Source organism: Podarcis muralis, chromosome 8, assembly GCF_964188315.1.
Source record: "Podarcis muralis chromosome 8, rPodMur119.hap1.1, whole genome shotgun sequence".
In the NCBI taxonomy this organism is placed as follows: domain Eukaryota; kingdom Metazoa; phylum Chordata; class Lepidosauria; order Squamata; family Lacertidae; genus Podarcis; species Podarcis muralis.
Genome location: NC_135662.1, coordinates 2,783,648 through 2,799,531, shown reverse-complemented (window position 1 = coordinate 2,799,531; position 15,884 = coordinate 2,783,648). Strand labels below are relative to the sequence as shown.

General features: G+C 48.1%; 1 protein-coding gene across 1 annotated transcript in view; it reads left to right on the top strand.

Moving 5' to 3' along the window:
• Window positions 1–15,884, top strand: part of ZC3H3 (zinc finger CCCH-type containing 3) — a 269,723-nt gene that overhangs the window by 236,445 nt on the left and 17,394 nt on the right. The window contains exon 11 of the mRNA XM_028736023.2: window positions 7,020–7,210. Coding sequence (XP_028591856.2) covers window positions 7,020–7,210 — 191 coding nt within the window. The remainder of the gene's footprint in view (window positions 1–7,019; window positions 7,211–15,884) is intronic.

Here is a 15,884-nt window from a genome sequence, read left to right as displayed (position 1 = left end):
CACTTCCAGTCCGTTTTTGAGAGCAGAGATCACATTCGCTGATTCTGGAGCCCTGCATGTGCTTCTGCTCAGAATGGTAGGCACCAGTGATAGTTGATAGATAGATAGATAGGTGATAGATAGATAGATAGATAGATAGATAGATGATAGATGATAGATAGATAGATATAATATGTTTTTTAACATACCATTTTCAACAATAATTAAACATACTTTTACATCTTATTCAGTTTTTTTGACTTCCATCTGCCCTATCTGAAAATTTTCCAGTCTAATCTCTTAGTATGCATTTCTTATTTTCCCTGTTACATTTCAAACTCATAACCAACATCTCTATCTTTTTCTACTTTGTAACTGGGGCGTGACTTAAAATAAACAGATTACATAAAATAAAGTAGTATTCAACAATCTGTTAGAATATAATAATACACAATAAAATTACCTCCCAAAATATCTGTGAATAATGATTATACAAAAAATCACTCTCAACAATTACAATAAATCATTACTAAATTATAATCGATAAAAATAACGGCAAAGTTACAATATATAGGTGCCTTAAGAAAATCAGTTTAGAAATAAGGCTTGAAGCTTTCATTTGGTAAATCAGATTAATCAACCAAATGTGTAGTTGATTGATCTATGGGCATAAGTGGCAATTGATGGGGCTAAGGGTACATGAACTAATTTTTATCAGTTGCTTTTGATTCTGTACCGGCAACAGGGACTGAAATATGAGTTCTTAATCTGTGACCTTTCCTTCTAGTGAGGAATGGCATCTTCTCATTATATAGTTGACTGAAACACACTTCTTTTTCTATCTCTTAGGAGGCACCAATATCAAGGTTTTTCCAATAAGTAAATTTGGTTAAAATGCAATTGATTTAATTGGTCAAACAACAGGTAATTTAATCATCCAAAAATTGTTTCATCAGCTGATATAATTTACGTCAACAAATAAGTGTTCTGGATAATCAACAGGTTAAAGGCCTGAGTTTTTTATTTGATTTCATTGTGTATAGCTCATCTTTCTACAGCAGCTGCGTTTGAGGCAGCTCAGAACTTGCAGAAACAAGGGAACAAACTAAGCAAAAGCTTTGCAGCTTGCAAGTCACGCCACTTGCCTGTGTCCCTGAAGCCTGCCCCATTGAGCCGGTGTCCTGTGCCTCATGACCGCATTGTGCCGTGCCCCCGCCTCCTCCACCCCAGGGCTGCGAATGAGACCCACCTCCGCATTACAGAACAGAGCAGATATATTTATATAGTCCCAGAATAGAAAAGGTAGCTAATTCTGTCCGTAGCCGTTCTGGAAGGAGCCTCTCTGCCATTCCTTCCGCATCAAACGCTTCCAGCCTCGTATCTGGGTATTTTCCTTTTGCAGGGGTCTCAGCGCCTTAGACTTGCACTTATGCAAGAACCCAATCCGCAGCCCCACCCTCTGCTACGCACACCTCATTGCAGCGGTTGCTAAAGGCTTGGCATATCGCTCCATAGAGGTAAAAGGTCCAGAAAGCAGCCACTTTTGCTTCTCCTCTCTAGCTCTGTGCCAAGCACCCAAGAGTGCCATCCCCAGTGGCCGCTGGTCCTTAAACGCTTCCTCCCGCTTCCTCCTTAGGTACCAGTAATTCCCACTTCCTGTCCTGCCCCCTTGCGATTGCAAAAGCCAGGGAAAACGTCCCTGTCACCTGCAAAGAAAAAAGGTCAGTGTTCCTCTGATGCTGTCTCCTTGCACAGAGGGCCTCCTTGGTAGTGGCACCCGCCCTGTGGAATGCCCTCCCTTCAGATGTGAAGGAAATAAGCAGCTATCCTACTTTTAAAAGACCTCTGAAGGCAGCCCTGTTTAGGGAAGTTTTTAATATTTAATGCTGTATTGTTTTTAACACTCAATTGGAAGCCGCCCAGAGTGGCTGGGGTAACTCAGACAGATGGGCGGGGTATAAATAATAAATTATTATTATTATTATTATTTGCGATAGAAACAGGTGTGGGCAGCCGACTCTCTCCGTGGCACCTCTGACGTCTCTGCTGCCCGACCCACGGTCCCGGAGGCAAAGCACAGTGAAACTGGGTGCAGGGTATGGGCAGAGTGGCCGGTGGATTATCTGAGGCGTGGTTGCACATCCAGCGTGCACCACACACCCCTTTTCCAAAATGAGCATGAGAGATGAGTGCGGAGAGACACTCTTCCTTCGTCACCCTTCCACCCTGTGCAGTTCTGCCCAAGAGCTACCTCTGGGCAAGCGACTGGAGTGGGGACATCAGCCCAGCTTTTGCTATAAAAATGGCAGGACGCAGGCTTGTTCCGCTCCTTAACTGCTTACGGAACGTAAAGTATTTTTCGCACTTGCAGAATCACAGAATTGTAGAGTCGGAATCCAGTCCAACCCCTTGCAATGCAGGATGACTTCGGACGTTGTGCATTTGATCCACTTGTTTGGGGTTTGCCTCTTCTCTTTTTTATGGTTTTATTTGCTTTTAAACGTCTGCCGTTCGAGGCATTTCTTTTAATGGAAAAATTAAGGAAAGGTCACCATTCTCTCGCCCTTCTGGATAACCTTTGCTTGATCTGCTTTGTCAACACCTTGTCTTAGGAGGAGACCTTTCTTTCAAAGCTCTAACAGAGCATCCTGGGCTCTCAGTGGCCAACGAGATGCCTGTGGGAAACCTGCACTCAGGATTCGAACACAAGACCTGAGCTCTCCCTGACTGTGGTTTCCAGAAACTAGCATTCAGCAGCATTTTTGCCTCTGGCTCTGGAGGCAGAGCCGAGCCATCCTGGCTAGTGGCCCTTGAGAGCCCACTCCTCCAGTCCTCTTCCGAAGCCATCCAAGTGAGCCTTCACTGCCTCCTGTGGCAGTGAGTTCCATAGTTAAACTGTGCTGGGAGACACCTGGCAGCTGCAGTTTCTCCCCTGCATTATTACCCTTTCTTCTGCCTCCATTAACCAGTGTAGGCCAACTTCCCCCAGTGCCAAAAAGGACATTGAATCTGGGGGTTCCTGCATTGACCCAGCCCAGCTTTGGCTCAACATTGACTCTGCTCACCAGTTAACACCATCTGTTCTGGCCCCACAGAATCGCAGTGTTTGAACGTGCACCAGTATGCCCTGGTCAGTTTCTGTGAAATGGGAGTAAGGAGCGTTCTGTTTGTTGTGCAATGATAACGAAGCAGCTGCTCATTTGTTATTGTTGTTATTTATTAAATTTGTTAGTCACCTTATCTTGCCCAAAGCTACCCAGAGCAACTTGCAAGTTGCGTTCCTTCCTCTTGAGGAGAGAGAGCAGAGAGTGCAAGGTTGCACAAATTGCACAAGTCCAGTCCTCTTCTTAATGTGTGTGTGTTTGGGGAGTCAATCCCCGTTCAGCTCATTGGCCTTATTCATTCATTTCTTGCATTTGCACCTCACTTTTCCTCCCTCTAAGGAGCTGAAGGAGGCATATGTTTAACCCCCTCTTTCCCCCTCCTCATTTCATCCTCACAAAGCGCCTGCGAGGTGGCTTCCGCCGAGAGCAAACTCACAACAGTGTGTTTCTTCACAGCCAAGTAAGCATTTGAAGCCTGGTCTCCTAGGTCCTAGTCCAACAAACTGACCGCTAGGTAACCCTGTCCTTAAAGGTAAAGGGACCCCGGACCATTAGGTCCAGTCGTGGCCGACTCTGGGGTTGTGGCGCTCATCTCGCTTTACTGGCCGAGGGAGCCGGCGTACAGCTTCCGGGTCATGTGGCCAGCATGACTAAGCCACTTCTGGCGAAACCAGAGCAGCACACGGAAACGCCGTTTACCTTCCCGCCGGAGTGGTACCTATTTATCTGCTTGCACTATTGACGTGCTTTCGAACTGCTAGGTTGGCAGGAGCAGGGACCGAGCAACGGGAGCTCACTCCGTCGCGGGGATTCGAACCGCCGACCTTCTGATCAGCAAGCCCTAGGCTCTGTGGTTTAACCCACAGCGCCACCCGCGTCCCCTACACCTGAGTAAAGCCAGTTAGGATCAGGCTGCACACAGGGTCATGGCAGCTCAGCTGGTCCTCTGGGCGCCCCATCCTCTCTCCCTCCCCAGTGAGCAACCTGGCTGGGTGTGGACCGCGAAGTGGGGACCATCTCTCTATATTGGTCCCTTGAAAATCCTCCTCTGAGAGCCCCCAGCCCTGCCTTGTATGGTAGCACTCAGGGCAGTGGATGCCATCGGGTCGCAGACTTATCCAGGCTGACAGAATAAACTTGGAATGCCAGCCAGCTTGTGTCCCCATGTGCCAATGAGGTGTAAAATACCTCCTTGCTCATTTTTAGGTAAGAATGCCAGGGGGGGTGTTCATCAGGGTTGAGAGGAGGGGGCCGCTGCGTTCCAGCCCCCCCTTTTCCAGGAGAGGGAGGGCGTCCGCCAGACAAGAGGAGCTTTTAAATAGCAGGCTCCCTCTGTCTTTATTAGCCCTGCCAACAGAAACGTCAAACATGATAAAACATCACATTAGCCGGATTTGCTCAGAGGCCCCAGAGCCTGCGGGATGGGACAGGCCTTGAGCCAGTGTTTGCGGGGGGGGGGGGGGGGGAGAGGCTGGGCAGGAGGAAGAGGGGTGGGCACCTGTTAAGTGCCAGCACTTAGGTGAGGAGCCTGCGAAAGGAGGTGTGAAAGAACACACGGCAGCGTGGTTTAGTGGTTAGAGCAGCGGTTCCCAAAGGGGGCAGCCCCACCCCCATCCCATCTGTCAGACTTTGAAAAGCTGGCTATCGCTGGTTCAAGTCTGTCAGTTTCAAGGAGTGAATTAAACTAAATAGTTTTAACTGGATTTTGAATAAATGCACAATCAATTGTTACCGTTTTGAATTGTGTTATTGTGTTGTTATCTTCCTCAGTGGGTTGTGCAGTGATTTTTTTTTACAGGGGAAGGGGCACAGCTTATTTTCAAAGATGGGTGCTCCATTCCTTCGTGGGCTGATTTCTATTATTATTATTATTATTATTATCATTATTATTATTATGATGCAACCCATCTGACTGGTTTGCCCCAGCCATTCTGGCTGGCATAGTTTATGTGGGGCCCACACTATGCCTTACTATGGACATGCTGTGTGGTCTATTTGGTGTCAGGGTCTCCCTTTTTTATCTTTTAAAACAAAAACCCACCCTGCAGGGTTGTTGAGAAGGCAAAAGCCAATAGGGCTTTGAAGTGCTTTGCAAATTGAAAGTCCTCTTCCTACAAATGTGGTCTTTCATGGGCTGGGGTGGGGAGACATTCTGAACCCCACTCAGGTCTAGGGCAATCTGTAGTCTTTACCAGGGCAATGCGCGCCTAGATTTCTCCCAGCTTCTGCCTACTGTGATTTTGAAATTTACCTGCTTAATTCTGCCGGCCTTTGCAGCATCAAATTGTATCTCCCAGTAGCATTAAAAGCTTTCCGTTTTTATTTATTTTCCGTAACATGTTTTACAATGAAGCATAGATCTGTTTTTATTTACTTAAGTCATTTCTATACCGCTGAATCTCAAGCATCTGCAAGTGGCGCACAAATAAATACACCATACAGGACAGAAGTAATAAAACAAAAGAAGTTTATCGACCAAAAAGCAGCACTTTCTTAAAATGCTTGTTGAAGCAATAAACTCTTTGGTTATGAGCCTGAAGTTCAGCAAGGAGGGTTCTTCTCTAATCTCAGTCAGGGGCGAATGCCATAGACTTGGTCCCACAGCCTGAATACCCTGCTTCAGGTAGTTAGGAACCTTGCATATAATAATAATAATAATAATAATAATAATAATAATAATAATAATAATAATAAATTATTTAATTTATACCCCGCCCTCCCCAGCCAAGACCGGGCTCAGGGCGGCTAACACCAGTTATAAAAACAATTGATTACAATACAACTTAAAAACAAGATTAAAATACAACATTAAAATGCAGCCTCATTTCAGTAGAAACTCAAATCAAAAAACTTTTTTCTGAGCCAAGGGGGGGGGGGCAAGAGAGACTCCCCCCCCCCCCAAGATCTCAGGGACCAAGGTGGGTATTTTCAGATGCTGTGCGTGGCATGGAGAGTGGGGAAAGAGAACAGGTGTTTGTTCGTTTTTTGTCTCTCTCCTAACCCCTGGACATCCAATGAAGACTCGGGAGAGATAAAAGAAATTGCTTCACACAGAAAATAGTTAACCTGTGGAACTCCCTGCCACAGGAGGCAGTGATAGCCTAGATGGCTTTAAAAGAGGAGTGGACAGTTTCATAGAGGAGAGGGTTATGGGTGCCTGCTTGCCTTTACGGCTCTGTCCTGCCTCCACAATTGGAGGCAGCAGTGCTTCTGAACACCAGTGGCCGGAAACCACAGGAGGGAGAGAGCTCTTGTGTTCGAATCCTGCTTGCTGGTTTCCTATTGAGGCATCTGGTTGGCCCCTGTGAGAGCAGGAGGCTGGACTAGGTGGGATCCAGCAGGTCTTGTTCATGTTCTTAAGTTAAGAAGAAGTTGACCTTAAAAAAAGGTGAAAATGTAAACAAAAGCAACAGTTGGTATAGATAGATAGATAGATAGATAGATAGATAGATAGATAGAGGTGTGTATATATAGGTAAAGGTAAAGGGACCCCTGACCATTAGGTCCAGTCGTGGCCGACTCTGGGGTTGTGGTGCTCATCTCGCTTTATTGGCCGAGGGAGCCGGCGTACAGCTTCCGGGTCATGTGGCCAGCATGACTAAGCCGCTTCTGGCGAACCAGAGCAGTGCATGGAAACGCCATTTACCTTCCCGCCAGAGCGGTACCTATTTATCTACTTGCACTTTTGACATGCTTTTGAACTGCTAGGTTGGCAGGAGCTGGGACTGAGCAACGGGAGCTCACCCTGTCGCGGGGATTCGAACCGCCAACCTTCCAGTCAGCAAGCCCTAGGGTCAATGGTTTAGACCACAGCGCCACCCGCGTCCCGTGTGTGTGTGTATATATATACACATACATAAATAATAAAATTACATATTAAAATACATGGCAACTTTACACATTGCATGAGCATTGACCTTTGTTTTTCTCCTTTAGGGAAGAGGAAGCTGAAGAAACGCCCGGGCCTTCAAGGGCAGAGCAGCGGGGAGACCTCTGGAGCCCCGAGACCCCCTCTCCGACCAGCAGGCTAACGAAGCTGCCCTCCTTCATCTCTCTCCAGTCGCCCCCCACGTCCCCCAGCGAGGACGACCGCAAGCCTGAGAGGGATAGGAGTGGGGAAGACGCAGGTACAAGCACGGCTTCTGGTCCTCAACATTGGTGGGCTGAGCAGCCAGAACCGTCTTCCGGCAATATGTCAGTGTTCATAATGCGTTCAAGGAGTGTCTGGATTCTGCTTCCGGGGAAATGCAGGGCTTCCAGCTTGAAAAAAATATTGAATCATAGAATCATAGAGTTGGAAGAGACCACAAGGGCCATCGAGTCCAACCCCCTGCCAAACAGGAAACACCATCACTCCTGACATATGGTTGTCAAGCCTCTGCTTAAAGACCTCCAAAGAAGGAGACTCCACCACACTCCTTGGCAGCAAATTCCACTGTCGAACAGCTCTTACTGTCAGGAAGTTCTTCCTAATGTTTAGGTGGACTCTTCTTTCTTGTAGTTTGGATCCATTGCTCCGTGTCCGCTTCTCTGGAGCAGCAGAAAACAACCTTTCTCCCTCCTCTATGTGACATCCTTTTATATATTTGAACATGGCTATCATATCACCCCTTCACCTTCTCTTCTCCAGGCTAAACATGCCCAGCTCCCTTAGCCATTCCTCATAAGGCATCGTTTCCAGGCCTTTGACCATTTTGGTTGCCCTCCTCTGGACACGTTCCAGTTTGTCAGTGTCCTTCTTGAACTGTGGTGCCCAGAACTGGACACAGTACTCCAGGTGAGGTCTGACCAGAGCAGAATACAGTGGCACTATTACTTCCCTTGATCTAGATGCTATACTCCTATTGATGCAGCCCAGAATTGCATTGGCTTTTTTAGCTGCCGCGTCACACTGTTGGCTCATGTCAAGTTTGTGGTCAGCCAAGACTCCTAGATCCTTTTCACATGTACTGCTCTCAAGCCAGGTGTCATATTGGGCAAGCCCCACATAATCACAAGAGGCAGCGCAAACACACCAGTTGAGTGGCAGCGCCCATCAACTGGGGCAGATGGAATGGCCGCCTCAGATGTTTTATTGAGGGGTGCGAAGGGACCTCAGCCCCTAGGAACTGGCTCCCATGGCCTGCTGGATCAGGCCAATGGCCCTTCTAGTCCAGCGTCCTGTTCTCACAGTGGCTGAGCAGGATCCAACCACAAGAGCCCTCTCCCCTCCTGCAGTTTCCAGCAACTGGTATTCAGAAGCGTCGCTGCCTCCAACCGTGGTGATACAGCATAGTCGTCCTGGCTAGCAGCCATTGATAGCCCTCTATGTATTTCTAAAAAATTGTTAGGCTCTTGCAAGTGACATGTGTTGCAAAACTGGATGGGGAAAAAGTGGATTACCTTGCCACCAAAATCCTTTTTTGAAGTAGGAATTGAATTGAAATTGAAATACTTTATTGTCACTTGCACAACTTGTATACAGTGAGATTACACAAGCACCCCTACTCAGCTCTCTTAGTCTTAATTCCCCTCGTTTACTGACGCACACCCACCAAACCCGAAAGTCACTTGCCCTGTTGTTGTCTTTTCATTCATCAGCCTAACAGCCCATGGATAGAAGCTGTTCTTTACCCTATTGGTACGACTAATCATGCTTCTATATCTTCTGCCTAAGGGCAGGAGATCAAGAAAGTGCCGGCCAGGGTGTGAATCATCCCTGAGAATTTTCCTCACTCTCCTGAGGCAACGTTCTTCCACTATTTCATCCAGTGGATTCACGGGACAGCCCATAATATCTTGTGCTGTATTCACCACCCTCTGTAGGCACTTCCTATCAGTTGATGTCAAACCAGCGTACCACACGGTGATGCAGTAGGAAAGGACAATTTCTATTGTTGACCAGTGGAAGGAGATCATCAAATGTTGATTGACATTGTTCTTCTGCAATACTCTGAGGAGATGGAGTCTCTGTTGGGCTTTCTTAACCACCTGGGTTGTATTGATCTTCCAAGTAAGGTCTTCACTGAGATAAACTCCTAGGAATTTAAAGGAAGAAACTCTCTCCACACAGCCCTCCCAGATGTACAGCAATAGGGCTATGTTTTCTTCAGGGACCGCTAAATGTTCTTAGGAAGCTCACAGCCTGAGCATGAAGGCAGGTGCGCCCCCCCCCCCGTTTTTTGCTGCTTTGGAAAGAGGGGTTACCTCTGCAGATGACGATTCCAGTGACCCTTCATGGCTAAGCCTTTGCAGAGAGCGCTTGGTTTTGCTGGGTGACCTCCATTAGTAGCAGGCCACCCTGATTCCCTTCTCTTCCCAGCTCTTTGCAAGGCCGGCCACAGGCAGTCATTCAAGAGCCTTCCTTATCCTCTCTGTTCCTTCCCGCTGGGGGGCTCTGTAAACCCCTCCGCCTTCTCGCCTTCTCGTCGCCGTGGCGAGGGCAGAAGCGAAGCCTCCCGTTGCTCCGGTGCTAATCGTCCGCAGGTAATGCGGCTTTCCATATTTCACCTTCCAGTTAAATGGTTTGCGCCGGAGCAGTCGGTCCTCCCCGTGCTAATTGTAAGCGAGTGCACCAATGTCGGCCCTTCCAATCGAGTGCTAATTTAATTAGAAAGCACCCATTTTAGTTAATTTGTTCGAGAAGATCACTGCCGGCTCCTGGAGAGAACAGATGTTCCCCTCTCCCCCGATGAACATTCTGGGGTTTGTAAATGACTCCACTCAGCCTTGTTTAGGAGAGAAAAGAGGATTTTATGGTGGCAAACGACCCTTTCTGTAAACATTTTACAGCTCTCTGCACGTTTGAGTGAGGATAAACCCCTGGCAACTCGGCGGGCTGCAAATTTGCGGCCATACGGCTATCATTTTATTGTCATATTTCACGGTCGTAACGTTAATGGAAGATGCTCGCTCCAGTCTTTTTTAACAGCTCCGCTGAGCACGCTCAAAACACTTTCGCTTTGGAAAATTCATTGAGGTACAGCGCTTCAGTTTTTGTTTACCGCTTCCGCTTCTGCGGGAATAACTCTGCCCAGAGCCTCCTTTCCCTCCCTGCCAATGCACACACCTGTATCACGCCAGCAGGCCTCGCCCTCGGCTCACAGGTCTGGGCAACACGGGTTAAGAAGTGTTCAGAGAAGGGTGGCCAAGATGATAAGAGAGTCTGGAAACGAAGCCTGATGAGGAACGGTTGAGGGAGTTGTAGATGTTTCACCTGGAGAAGGGAAGACAGAGAGGTGATAGGACAGCCACCTTCAAATATCTCAAGGGCCGTCACGTGGAAGATGGAGCAAGCTTGTTTTTTGCTGCTCCAGATGGGCAATCTGAACCAATGGATTCACTTTGCAACACAGCCGGTTCCAATTAAAGCTTAGGAGCAACTTTCTGAGAGTGAGAGCCATTTGACAGTGGAACAGACTCCCTTAGAATGGGGAAAGAGGTTTTTAAACAGGGTTTGGATGACCATATTATTTATTTATTGAATTTATATACCTAATAATAATAATAATAATAATAATAATAATAATAATAATAATTTATTTTTATCCCGCCCTCCCCAGCCGAAGCCGGGCTCAGAGCGGCTAACAGCAATAAAAGTAACACAGCATTCTAAAACGATTCATTCTAAAATCCGTTCAAAATCAAATTAATGGCAAGCGTTGGGCTAGAGTTCTGTGCGGATTACCAAAGGAGGGGGGTCAGGCTGTGCCTTGGCCAAAGGCCTGGTGGAACAGCTCTGTCTTGCAGGCCCTGTGGAAAGATGCCAAGTCTCGCAGGGCCCTAGTCTCTTGTGACAGAGCGTTCCACCAGATCGGGGCCACAGACGAAAAAGCCCTGGCTCTGGTTGAGGCCAGCCTAACCTCCCTGTGGCCTGGGACCTCCAAGATGTTTTTATTTAAAGACCGTAAGATCCTCCGTGGGACATACCAGGAGAGGCGGTCCCGTAGGGACGAGGGTCCTAGGCCGTATAGGGCTTTAATGGTTAAAACCACCACCTTAAACCTGATCCTGTACTCCACCAGGAGCCAGTGCAGGGGATCTCAGGGCGGTTCACAGAATAAGAATCCCATTTGTCAGGGATTCTTTAGCTGTGGTTCCTGCATTGCAAGGGTTAGACTAGATGGTCCTTGGGGGTCTCTTCAAATTCTGCAATTCTGCAAATCTATTGTTCTGCCACCCGGGAGCTCCCTGGACCAGACAATAGCTGCAGCAGCCCTGAATAGGTCTTTGCAGCAAAAAGCTGAGTTGCTTCATTGTGGGGAGAGAGAAACTTGGCTAAAACTGTTCCTGGCCAGCACACGCTTCCAGGCAGTCTATTTTGCCAGTGAAATTCAATTGCATACCAGCAGATTCTGGTTGTGCAGATAAATTGTACTGTACAGTCATACCTTGGGTTACAGCCGCTTCAGGTTGCGTTTTTTCAGGTTGCGGACCGCCGAAACCCAGAAGTACTGGAACGGGTTACTTCCGGGTTTCAGCTGGCGCACATGTGCAGAATCCCTAAATCGTGCTTTGTGTATGCGCAGAAGTGCCGAATTGCAATCCACGTGTATGCAGACATGGGTTGCGAACGCTGCGGGTTGCGGACGTGCATCCTGCACGGATCACGTTCGCAACCCGAGCGTCCACTGTACATTCTTGCACAACATACCTGCTCCCCCCCATCAGATGTTTTGCAGTAAGGAAAGTGACTGGGAAATGGACTCCCTCCTGTGGGAGGCGAGCGAGTTCCATAGTTTAACCATGCGGTGTGTGAAGAAGGGCATTAGGCAGCGTGATTTCAGCAGAGAGAATTAAACAATTTCCCAGGCACCTGAAATTGTGTTTTGAGGCAAAAAGAGACAAAGGAAAGTGGAAAAACAGGGTGTGGAGAATAGAGAGTTTCGTGGCCAATAAGGTAAATTCCTGAACCCCTTGCCCCCTTAAAAGCTCTGCCCCACTTGGAGTGCTCTGAGCCTCTCAAGCTGTTTTAATTGATGGTGAGGACTGGAAACTTAATGAATCTAGCAGTGAATAGTCTGCTTCTCAGAGTTGTTGTTGTTGTTTAGTCGTTTAGTCGTGTCTGACTCTTCATGACCCCCTGGACCAGAGCACGCCAGGCCCTCCTGTCTTCCACTGCCTCCCGCAGTTTGGTCAAACTCATGCTGGTAGCTTCTGCTTAAATTACCTCCAAGGAAGGAATAGCATCATAGAATCATATGATTGCATAATTTATTCCCAGAGCAAGATTCTAGAGTTTCGTTTCCTCCCTGCGATGGGCTGTTGCGTCCCAGGCGCCATCTGCTTTTCGGTATTTTGGAGAGTGGCAAGCTGGTCTCTGGTGGGGCTCCGCTGTGCTGAAACAGATGCAGGAGAGGGACATAAAATGGGTGGGGGGACAGATGGGCAGGAGAGGGCAGGGGTTTGAATCTCATTCCTGTCATGTTATTTATTAATATGCCACCTTTTGGCCAAAAAAAAACCCCCAAGGCGGCTCAGAAACAACGCAGATGCGAACACAAACCTATCAATGCACATGCGGCAGAATGCAAATCAATAACGATCAAAATAAATCTTTACATTTCAGAAGCATCAAAATGTGTTTGCTTTCCTACCAGAAGGGCAAGCAATTATTCCCCACGAAACCATCAAGAGGGAGCAAGAATAAGCACTTAAACAGCAGCTCCTCCTTTTAAGGGTTCCAGGTGAGGCAGGAGGGGGCAAGGCAGGTAGAATCGCTTCCAGCCCTCTCTATCCTGCAGCAATTCCTGTTAGCATCTGTGGGGATTTTGCAGCTGTTCTAGCAACAACGTAGGCTTAGAGACATCCCCCCCCCCTTAAATTCACGGAGGAATATTAAAATAATACCTCATTAAAGGTAAAGGGACCCCTGACCATTAGGTCCAGTCGTGGCCGACTCTGGGGTTGTGGCGCTCATCTCGCTTTATTGGCCGAGGGAGCCGGCGTACAGCTTCCGGGTTATGTGGCCAGCATGACTAAGCCGCTTCTGGCGAACCAGAGCAGCACATGGAAACGCTGTTTACCTTCCTGCCGGAGCGGTACCTATTTATCTACTTGCACTTTGACATGCTTTCGAACTGCTAGGTTGGCAGGAGCAGGGACCAAGCAATGGGAGCTCACCCGGTCACGGGGAATCAAACCGCCGACCTTCTGATTGGCAAGTCCTAGGCTCTGTGGTTTAACCCCCAGCGCCACCCGCGTCCCTAATACCTCATTAGGTAGAAACAAAAATAGTAAGTAATATGCCAGGTTTTTAAGTTCACCAGGACTTAAATAGGAAACGTTAAATAGGAAAAGTAAGTAAGTGGCACAGCTTCTTCCACAACTGCCGGCGTCCACAGCAATTCACGTTCAGAGTTTTTAGAAAAGCCCATTGATTGCAGGGAGACCTGTGGAGTCTGGAGTCGGCTCTCGGAGGCCTCAGATGTGCCGATTCATTTCAGTGAGGCAGGAAAAGGCCCCAGTGGGCTGAGCTCTCTGCCTCCATCCTTCCGTGTGTGTTCCGACACACCCAGGCGCACCACGGCTTGCCTCCCTCCGTTTCCCAATTTCACACCACGGCCCAGTCCCCTCGTCGAGGCTCTGTCTCATCTGGCAAGTCCACGCTGGCAAACCCATGCTCCATCAGGCGTGCAGAAATGAGTTAATTAAAAAGCATCACAAACTACTTTCATAATTGAGTTAACAAACCTCTAATATAATTGCTTTCCTAATGCAGAGTCTATCAAGCTGCAGGTAGCGTGTGCACATTCGTGGAGCGGCGGATGTCTTGTCTGTCCGTTCTTGCCTGCCTGCCCGCCGGCCCCTCCCTGGGACAGAAACTCCCCTGTCGGAAAACGCAGATTCTGCACTTAAGAACAAATTGTTTGAGGTGGCTTGTGTGACTTTCCTCAGGGTTGCTCAGAGAAGACCACCTGAAATTAACAGACCTACGTTAGTGATTCCATTCATTTCAGACTGATTCCATTCGTTTCAGACTGACCCTTAGTTTGTTCGCTTCTTGAATCTTTCTCAAATGTGGAATCTTTTTGGCAAAGAACAGAGCATAGCAGGAGGAGGAATTGTGATTCCTGGAGAAGAAAGGTTACGGAGGCATGAAAATGCCCCCACCCCCAGCCCCCGAGCAATGCTGCTTTTTGCAGACCTGGCCTGCAAACATTCAGGTTACCTCCATAACTACTAGGTCTTGGAACTAGTTTTTGAAAGAACATAATAATACATGATATTTTTTTATTTATACCCCACCCTTCCCGGTTCAGAAAACTAGGCTCACTAACAACAAATTTAAAACACTTAATTGATGCAACAAAAAACAGCATAAAATACAGTATAAAACGTGAATAACAATAAATTCAGAATTCAAAAATCAGTTTGGGGGGAAATCCATCCAATAAGCATTAGATGATCACCAGGGCTAGCTGGCTAAATTAGTCCTATTTGGGCCAACGAGGAGACCAGGGGAGAATTAGCTTCATAAAAAGGGGAGGGGGAGGGAAGGAAGGGGAATAAAAGATCAGGCTAAGTTCAAATTGAAAACCAGGCGGAATAGCTCTGTCTTACAGGCCCTGCGGAAGGAAGTGAAATCCTGCAGTGCCCTTGTCTCATGAGACAGAGCATCCCACCAGGTCAGAGCCATCACTGAAAAGCCCCTGGCCCTGGGGGAGGATAATCTGACTTCCTTAGGGTCCGGGCCCTCTAAACTATTATTCATGGACCTTAAGGTCCTCTGCGGGCAGACCAGGAGAGGCAGTCCCATAAATATGAGGGCCCTAAGCCACAAAGGGCTTTAAAGGTCAAAACCAGCACCTTGAACCTGACCCTATACGCCACCGGGAGCCAGTGCAACTGGTAAAGCACTGGGTGAATATGCTCCCATGGCAGGGACCCCGTGAGGACCCTCGCTGCAGCATTTTGTACCCACTGGAGTTTCTGGGACAGCTTCAAGGGCAGCCCCACGTAGAGCGAATTACAGTAGTCAAACCTGGAGGTGACCGCCGCATGGATCACTGTGGCCAGGTCGGGGCAGGAAAGGTAAGGGACCAGCTGCTTAATGCGGCGAAGGTGGAAAAACGAGCCCTTCTGGACCAGTCCAATGGGCCATCCATTCCAGTATCCTGCTCTCACAAGGTTCTCACCAGATGCTCATTATGGGAAGCCATCTGAGCACAAGAGCCCTCTTCCCCCCTGTGGTTTCCAGCAACTGGTACTCAGAAGCATCGCTGCCTACAAATGCGGCAGCAAAGGAAGAAATAGCTGCGATTCTGAAGAATCGGAATTATTTTACAGGGGAAAACACATGCAAGAAGCTGTGTGGGAAGTTTGCAGGCAGGGCCTGGTGCCAGATCCATGTCCCGTCAGCCCACGGGAGTCAAAGGTACACTACCCTGACCCATGGAGGCTCTATCATGACTCATGCCATTTTTTTTAACTTTCTGCCTGCCCCCCTTGCTCCCTAGCCAGCTCCCGTTCAGAATGCAACCCGTGCCTTCCTGTCCCCCAGGGAGCTCTTTGAGAATGTGCTTTCTGATCTCTTCATTTGTGCGCCTCTCATTGTGTATGCAGCACCCCCCCCCCAATCATCTCCTCTCTCCTTATTGATTTGTTGGCAACTTTCAAATCTGCCAAGCCTCCTGCGTTTGGCGGGCCTGTGATCCTCATTTTTTCTGGATTAATCGTTGCACGGTTTTCGAAAGCTCTTTCCTCTTGCAACGTAGAGCCTTTGCATCCCTATACGCAGAGAAAAGGGCATTAAAATCTCACTTGAGAGACTTGGAAATATTTCCTGTTCCAGTGGCTGCATCTGACAAGCCCAGATTCTCC